The sequence below is a fragment of the Monocercomonoides exilis genome (assembly GCF_001643675.1).
Source record: "Monocercomonoides exilis strain PA203 chromosome Unknown scaffold33-1116896, whole genome shotgun sequence".
Lineage (NCBI taxonomy): Eukaryota > Preaxostyla > Oxymonadida > Polymastigidae > Monocercomonoides > Monocercomonoides exilis.
In genome coordinates this window covers 211898-220654 of record NW_027150578.1, presented here as the reverse complement: position 1 = coordinate 220654, position 8757 = coordinate 211898, and the positions used below count along the sequence as shown (strand labels likewise).

At 38.2% G+C, this 8757-nt stretch overlaps 1 protein-coding gene across 1 annotated transcript; it reads right to left on the bottom strand.

Annotated features, from left to right (window-relative positions):
- Window positions 1-3619: 3619 nt before the first annotated feature.
- MONOS_7255 (putative CLIP-associating protein 1/2) lies at window positions 3620-8527 on the bottom strand (the record flags this gene model as incomplete). Its single annotated transcript, XM_067877569.1, has 1 exon — window positions 3620-8527. The coding sequence occupies one exon, from the start codon at window positions 8525-8527 to the stop codon at window positions 3620-3622; it is 4908 nt and encodes a 1635-aa protein (XP_067724319.1).
- Window positions 8528-8757: the final 230 nt, after the last annotated feature.

Below are 8757 nucleotides of genomic sequence, written 5' to 3'. Positions count from 1 at the left end.
TGCATCTGGAAGGTCTATTGAAAGTGACAATTCTTCGACACTCATAAGCTGAACTGTTTCCCACACGACAACCGCAATGTTGTGACTTCCAAAGCAGAAACTGCAAAATTGAAATTTCAGTAATTTTATTTAATGCGAATGAAGCCCCAGAGTCTGTAAAGAAAGTGATTTTTTTTTTTTTTTTTTTTTTTTTTGCATTTTTTGTTGAAGTCACTGGTCTCAAGAAGCTGATGAAGTTTCCACAGATAAATTGCTTTGGGATATCAATTATTCTTTTGCAGATGGATGTGATGGCTTTTGATGACGAGGAAAGGAGCATCATCGGTGGACAATTGGTAGTCATGGACGAGTCGGATTTGCTTGTCTCATTTCGCATTCTTCATTGTTAACTTGATCTTGCTCTTTGCCTCCATCCCAGAAACTCTTGCGATTTTCGTTTTCTTTTTGTTCAATCTGCATCTGTAAAAACATTGTAATTGCCTTTGAAGAATGCAAAGCTCTTTTCATCACTTGTTGTTTGTCAAAAATTCTCTTCGCCTGAGTTTTTTTGTTTCAATTCAATGACGTTTTCTTTTCTTTGTATTTGAATCCTTCCAATCCACCTAAATGTGCATTCTTTCATTTTCTTTTCTTTTCTCTTTCTCTTTTCTCACTTCTCTTTCTCAACGCCTTCTTTCAAAAAATATTTTTTTCCTTTTCATCTCATATCTGTGTCATTCCGTCCATGAGCAAAAACTCCTATGAACATTAATAATTTCAAATTTTTATTCGATGAAAGTGGAGAAAATAATGTTTTTACTTTCAAAAGGTGACAGTTCGATAGTTTTCATGGTAGAAGTCGATTAAGAATTCGTCGAAGAAAAGAAAAAGGAAAAATCTGAAGAAGAAATAGGGAATAATAAACGATCTTTCAAATTTTCCTATATTTTTTTTAATGCGAATCAGATTTTATATGAGAGGAAAATTAATCTTCAGGTGATGGAATAAAAGGCTGTTGCGATGACATCCAAAAAACTGATCAACAGCATGGAATCAAAGGAAAAACTTCAAAGATCCATTCAACTTCATTTGAAAAAGATTGAGCAAAGATTTCGCTTGAGAAGAAGGATATTGAATTGAGAATTATCTTATCAGAAATGATGTATCCACAAATTGTTTCGAATTAAATAAAATTCCAGTTGAGATGCCTTTATGTGTTAAGTTTAACCAAAGTGAAAGAAGAAAATATCGTAGGTCAAAGGTGAATATCAAATTTGAAGAAGCACTCAGGAAATTTATTGAGATTAGATTTTGTATTGAATTGTGATGATTTGTTGAATAAGAAGTGTTGAAGATGAATATTGTTTTTCTCTCAAATTTTGAATTTCATTTCACAAAAACAAATTTTCTTATTCTTTTCTCTATTATCTTCTTTAAACATATTGTCAAATGGCTTTTCTTTGTGGAATGATTATTAATGTACAATAATTCTTCTTTCTTATGATCAAATCTGAAAAACAGCAAGATAATAAGAATCAGGCATCCAATAGGTGAGTATTTTTATTGGCACCAAAAATCATTTTCATTATCTTCATTTCATTAAAGCTCATTAATCTGTTTCATAACATAAGTACAATAAACAAATAAAAATTAAGCTGTACGTCAAATATTTTTAAAAAAAACTTTCTCAGAAAAACAATCTAATAATTTTAAATTTTTATATTACGATCAATGTTTTGCTCGTATTTTCTTGACTGATTGCAGTTGCGAGTTTTAATCACGGAATTCACAAAAACAACTGTATTTTCCGTATTTGTTACTTATTCGTTATATTTTGAACCATATATTTAAGCGTATTTTTGCATTTCACCATTATTGTTAAAACATGCAAAATCAAGTGAATGTGTTTGTTTTGTAAAAAATGGTCAAAAGATATCGATAAAATAATCTTTTTTGTATATGATACATGTTTTGAAAACGAATTTTTATTCAAAATAAAAAAGAAATCAAAGGATCATGTTTTTTAAAGAATTGCATTTATCTAAGTATTGACAAATTGGCAATTATCAAATATCAAGAATAATGTTCTAAATACACCTTTTATATATTTTCAACTTCATACAAATCAATAAAGCAAACACATTCACTTGATTTTGCATGTTTTAACAATAATGGTGAAATGCAAAAATACGCTTAAATATATGGTTCAAAATATAACGAATAAGTAACAAATACGGAAAATACAGTTGTTTTTGTGAATTCCGTGATTAAAACTCGCAACTGCAATCAGTCAAGAAAATACGAGCAAAACATTGATCGTAATATAAAAATTTAAAATTATTAGATTGTTTTTCTGAGAAAGTTTTTTTTAAAAATATTTGACGTACAGCTTAATTTTTATTTGTTTATTGTACTTATGTTATGAAACAGATTAATGAGCTTTAATGAAATGAAGATAATGAAAATGATTTTTGGTGCCAATAAAAATACTCACCTAGTTCAAATTGAGTGAATCTGTTGAACATTTCTCAGATACAACTTTTTGTTGGTGTTTGTGTTGGAAAAAGAAGAAAATATCTCCAATGTGTCGAAATTTCCAAGAAAATGACTGGAAAAAGATATTTCAATGCATTAAATGATCAATTCAACTATTTCCGTTTTTTCTTTCCATGACTGTTCATAAATTTTCAATCCATAAAAAAGTTTTTCTATGGATATTGATTTCATCAGCATTTGTCCTTCAAGAATCAACATATATTTTTCAAATGGTTTTATCTAAATAAATATCTCTTTTCAGGAGTTACTCAGCATTCAAAAGCGCTTTGCTGTTTTTGAAGAAAGATAAAATTCCAACAATTCTTCATTTGAGCGGTGTTGATAAAGTTGTATATTTTTTCGAAGAAATATGGGACACTATTCTTGCAATTATGAAAAAATCAGTGATTTGTTCCAAACTTTTTTTGCTATCGTGTGATTTCAATTCTGACATTCCAGTGAAAATTAAGCATTGAAATATTGAAAAGTCGAGAAAAATCTTTGAAAGTGCTGTGTGGAACAAAATTCATAAAGCAAAAGATTTCGTCACATATGCAATAATCCCCGTAAAAAAGTTTTATTTTACTTGGTTTGATCATTCGTTTTCAAATAATCAAGAATATCCAGAAGAAAAACGTTTCACAAACTTTAACATATAAATGCCAAAGATCCCAATGTGAAAAAAAAGAAATGCTGTTAAATGTGGTTAGATAAAGACGTCTCATGCAAGAAATTTGTCGTTTCCAAATCAAATGAGCTTTCCCCTTTTGCATTCAAGACAATTGAATTATCAGTGTAATTAAATAATTGAGCTTCCAGTTACAAGAAAATCAAAATACTTCAAAAAAAAAAAAAAAAAAAAAAAAAAAAAAAGAAATTTGATTTTGAAAGTTTTCTTCAGGTGCAAATTTTTAAAGATATCGGCTTTTCGACTTGTAAAGGCGTGCGTTGTTTCAATATGCACAAAAATAATATTCAAAGACATTTTATTGAAACAAACATTTAAAAGAGAAAAACAGAAGTTTTTTGAATAAACGCAATCAACATGTGTATTTTCTTTTCAAAAATACGTAATAAATATTTCTCGCCCTCTTCACGCAACACTTCATGGCTTCCAAATGTCTCTAAAGCCGTTCCTTTTGCGCTGTGCATCGCTGTTCGTTTTCTGGTACCTTTCCACACAGCTCATCATCACCATGCATTTTGTCCGCTCCCATCCGCTGGCCATCCACTCCCACTCCGCTTTCGCAACACACTCGCACACAAACGCCATGCAGAAGCACGCCCCTTGCCGCACCGCCATCGACTCGTGGTTCTGCAGGCACATGATGTTCCGCTTAATACGGGAAAGGAGGAAGCACGCTGGAGAAATGGAAGCAAGAGGAGGAGAAGGAGAATGAGAAGGAGAAGGAGAAGATTCCGGTGATGATGTGAGAGAAGACAAAGAAGGAAACTTGGCAGATAAATGCGGGGAAGAAGCTTCCTGTGCGTCATAGAATGAATTTGACTGAAGTGAATGAAATGGGAAGGCGTATGAGGCAATAGATATGAAATGAGGGAAAAGATGAAGCCAGCCGAGCAAAAACGGATCATTCTGCTGCTCATATTCTGGCTGGATGAGGAGCTGATACGACAGATCTTTGAGTGTGGGCGAAGGAGCAAAAGAAGAAAACGAAGGAGATGAAATGAAAGAGGAGGAGGAGGAAGAAGAAGAAGACTGAAATGTGTTTAGAGAAGTCTGCGGAGGAACAGGAATTTTGATTTTCTTTGCTCTTTCTGACTGCCCCACGTGAAGATCGAGCATCAGACGGATAAACTCCATCAGCGTGGAAAGCAGAAGAAGTGAAGGCGGCTGCGAGGAGATGAACTCCACAGGCGAGAGAGAATAAACAGAAAACCAAGACTGCACCTGCAGTTGTTCTTCTTTTTGCTGAGAATTGGATGAATAAGCTGCTCGGCCAGAGTCCATTCGATCCTTCATCTCTGACTTCTCTCTGTCTTCCTTGTGCTTTTTCTCTTCTTCATTCAGCGTCCACCGATAAACTGCAGAGCAGAAGGCAAATATCATCCTTTCAGCTGAGCATGCTACGGGGTAGCCCTTGCAGTGATGGCGTGCGTTGAGCAGAGATGTGAGGAGAGGATACAAACACACAGAGAAGAAAGAAGAGAAAGGAAGAGATGCTTCAGACGAGGAAGAGGATTTATCAGCATTTGAAGAAGAAGAGGAAGAAGAAGAAGAAGAAGACAACTCCTTCGCTGAATCCGTGGGTTCATCAATTGTTTGCTCTTCAAATCTGCTCTCTTTTCGCTTCACCAGTTTTTTTGCTTTGTCTTCAGGCAAAATTAGGAGTTCTAAGTGATTGTCAACCAGAACATTCAACGCTCTTTCGATTTCGCTCAGAACTTTGCTGACTTCTTCATCGCTGATCAAAGACGATGACGATATAAACAACGAAGATGGAGACGAATAGGAAGAGGAAGGGGAGGAGGATGAAGAAGTTGAAGGTGAAGAAGAAGAAGAAGTTAAAGAGGAAGAAGAGGTAGCCGAAGAAGAAGGCGACGAATTTGGAACGAACAAATCTGGTTTGTTATTCTCATCTTCGACAAACATGGCAGCTATCCTTTGGAGTGGGTTTGTGATGGCAGTGGCGATGATGGAAAGAAGAGTCGAGGCAGAAAGCGAGGAAGAAGGCGTGGACGAGACAAGAGAAAGAAGAGAAGATATTTTGGTTGAAGTGAAATAGGATGAGGATGATGATGAGGAAGACGAACGAGAAGAGGAGGAGATTGAAAGAGAAGGAGAAGAAGATGATGATGAAAGAGTTGAAACAGAAGAGGAAGAGGAAGAAGAAGAGAATGAAGGAGAATGAGAATGAGAATGAGCTATTGACGTTGATAATATTGTTGCTGATGCAGATGATGTCATTAAGCCACTGTCTTTTCTTGATGTTATGCTACTTCTTCTCTCATCTCTATCAAAGAACGCATCCATCTTTTTAATCTCAACCTCTTTCTCTTCATCCACATCGTGTTCGGTTTTTCTCTCAAAGCAATATTCTGTTTTTGTTTTGCTTTCCTTTGCATTTTCGTCTTCAACAAGAGATAATGTAGCTGTTTGTGGCTTGTGAGTGGAAAATGAAGTTGAATCAGAAGTGACAAAAACAGGATGAATGGTCTTTGACGAATGTCGCACATGTGAAGAAGGAAATTCTGAAAAAGAAGAAGATGATGATGATGATGAAGCGGAAGATGACGATGAAGAAGAAGAGGTCAAAGAAGGAGAAGCAGCCGATGATGAAAATGATGAATATGGCTTTTTTGATGATCCATCGGCAAACTTGAAAGATGGGCCGAGCAAAGAAAAGCTTGCTGCTGCTGGAGGCGTTTGAAGTCTTTTGTCAACATTCGCTCTTTTTGTGCTTGTTTTTCTGAAGTCAGAATCTTCTCTATCTCTTTTTTGTTCATCTTCTTCATTTTCTTCCTCTTCTTCCTCTTCTTCTTCCTCTTCCTCTTCCTCTTCAGCTTCAGTTTCTTCATATTCTCTAACAATTCTATGAACTTTTGCATTTGCCTTCCCTTTGCCCCTCAAAAAGCGTATTCCATTGCGTTTGCCAAAAACCTTGGTTTCTCCTTTTGTTTTTGTTTCTTCATCATTTTCGTCATTTTCATCATTTTCTTCTTCTTCTTCCTCCTCCTCTTCTTCTTTTACGTTGCCTGGTTTTCTCTTTATTCCTGCAGTGTAACTTTCTTTCCCATTTTTCTTTGAAGCGAAAGTTTTTTCTTCATCTTCTTCTCTTCCTTGTTCCTCTTCTTTCTCTTCTCCTTTCTCTCGTTCCTTTTCATCAACATCATCAACATCTTCTCCTTCTTTTTCTCCTTCTCCTTCTGCTTCTTCTTCTGTTTTTTCTTCTCCTTCTTTTCTTTTTGCTCCTTCCAGCTCTGCTTTCATCGCCTCTCTCCACTCTCTTTCCTCTCTTTCCATCTCTTCCTTCTCGCGCTGCCTTTCCTCTTCTGTTTTGATCCGCCTTCTGCTTTCTCCCACTCTGTTCCTCCTCATCGACGGCAGAGGCGCTGTTTGCGGCGCAATCAGAGCAGATGAAGTCAAATATGAAGAAGAAGAAGAAGAAGAAGAAGACGAAGCAAGCGACTGCTCAGAAGGAGAAGCAGCAGTTGGCGTGAGTGGCTGAGCAAACGGCCCAGACAGTCGTCTTCGTGAATGCCCGCTGAACAGATTGATGGGCCTCCCTTTGACTGGCGATGAAGGGATCTGCACGGCAGAAGAAGCACTGCCTACGAGAATCGGAGATGGAGTGCATCGGACAGAGGGTGGGGAAGATGTGGCAGGCGATGCGATGCTTCTGTCGGTGGACGGAGACGAGGCAGAAGAAGGCAGCTGCGAAGAGCGGCGGCGGGTGCTCAGTGTGGGAGAGCCAGCCGGGGTGAGGGAGTTTGGGGTTGTGGGGATGCGCCGGCTGGACGGAGGAGATGCGAGAGAAGGGGTGGAAAAGGGAGAAGACACAGAAGACGGAGAAAGCGGAGAGGAAGGCGTGCGCGGGCGGAGCGACGCAGCGGTGGCTGCAGCAGAAATGATGGCTGCGGGTGCTGAGGTGGAGAAGGGGGACGTGGAAGGCGGAGGCGGAGGAGAAGATGAAGGAGACGGGTGAGATGGATGCGACTGGTGGGAGGAGCGAGACGGAAGTGCAGAAGTTGAGGACTTTGTGGAAGCGCCAGTATTTTGATGCGCATTTGCTGAGCATTCGGCTAGCGAACGTTTTGGCTGTGCAGATGCTCGAGAAGAAGAAGATGATGATGATGATGATGATGCTGTTGATGATGAAGTGCTGGTGTCGGATATTCCTTTTCGCTTCAAGATTTGCTGTCTTTTCCAGAGAGGCAGTGTGTCAAACACAGACGTTGTTGTTGCTGCTGACGAAGGAGAAGCGGGTGGAAGAGGTGCAGATGGGCACGAGGAAGAGGGAGCCGGTGAAGGCGAAGACGAAGGCGCAGGAGAGAAAGGAGGGCGGACTGCAGAGGAAGAGGAAGAAGATGAATTAGAATGAAGAGAAGATGAACGAGGTCGTGCGACAGCAGATGATGCGACTCCTCCTGGAAGCGAAGATCGGCGTGCTGGCTGGAAAACTGGGGTGTCAGACGGCGAAGCTGCAAAAGGCGATGAAGTTGGTGATAAGGAAGTCAAAGAAGAAGGAGTTGCCGCAGTACGAGAATGAGAAGCTCCTGTTGAAGTTGAGTCTTCACCGTCCATTATTTTTCTTTTGATTATTTCTATTTGCTTATTAATCTCTTCTTTTTCTGTGTTAAGCAACCGAAGGATATTTGAAGGAATCGACGATTGCATAATGTCTTCAGACCTTTCGGGCCATAATGTGTGCAATACCCAAAACGCCAGACGTCCAGTTGTTCGAACTTCTGGATCAGCATCAACAAGTGTAGCGCGTATTGACTGATCAAGAAGAAGAATGTGCTTTTCTGACAGAATCGTATGTGCCAGATAAATGGTTTGATTGTAGTCCTCATTTTCGAACAAATGAATTTGCTGCGAAATTAAAATAAAGAGGATATATTCAGCGCATCTTTGTCTAACATTTGCTGATATTCCTTTCGTCGAGCATGCGTTTGCAATATGCGGAAGAGATTTATTGCATGAACAGTTTCTCAGAAAAGACATCATGCACCTATTTCCACAATCCTTCATCACCAGATTTGTCGAGCCGAGAAGCTTCATCATATCGTCCATGAAAAATTCCAGAACGTTATCAAATTTTTCTTGTGCGCATGCAGCTATGTCAACCATTGTTTGCCCAAGTTCCTTGATGAGAGAGGATCGAGTGTCAGTAAATTGCTTGGAAATGTGTCGATGAAGAGCCCCGCTCATCCATTTGATAAACAAAGAGTGTTGACAGCATCCTCCAAGCGCTAAGCCATGTAACTCCTTTATTGCATCGAGTCTTTCTTTCCAATTCCCATCTGTGATTGATATTGAATCAAGGATCATAGAAATATGATTTAAACTCTGTTCGAGTGATTTTTCTGAAGTAAAGTGAAATGGTTTTGCATCACTGGAAATAGGAGTCATATAAAACATAGAGTTCATTCCAACGTGCTTTGATCCAGTACTTGCACTCATGCCTCCAAGAAATCAATTTATTTTTTTGAAAGATATAGATTAATTAATTATATTATGGTTTATTGTAGTAAATAAATATTCAAATAGATTAATGAGTG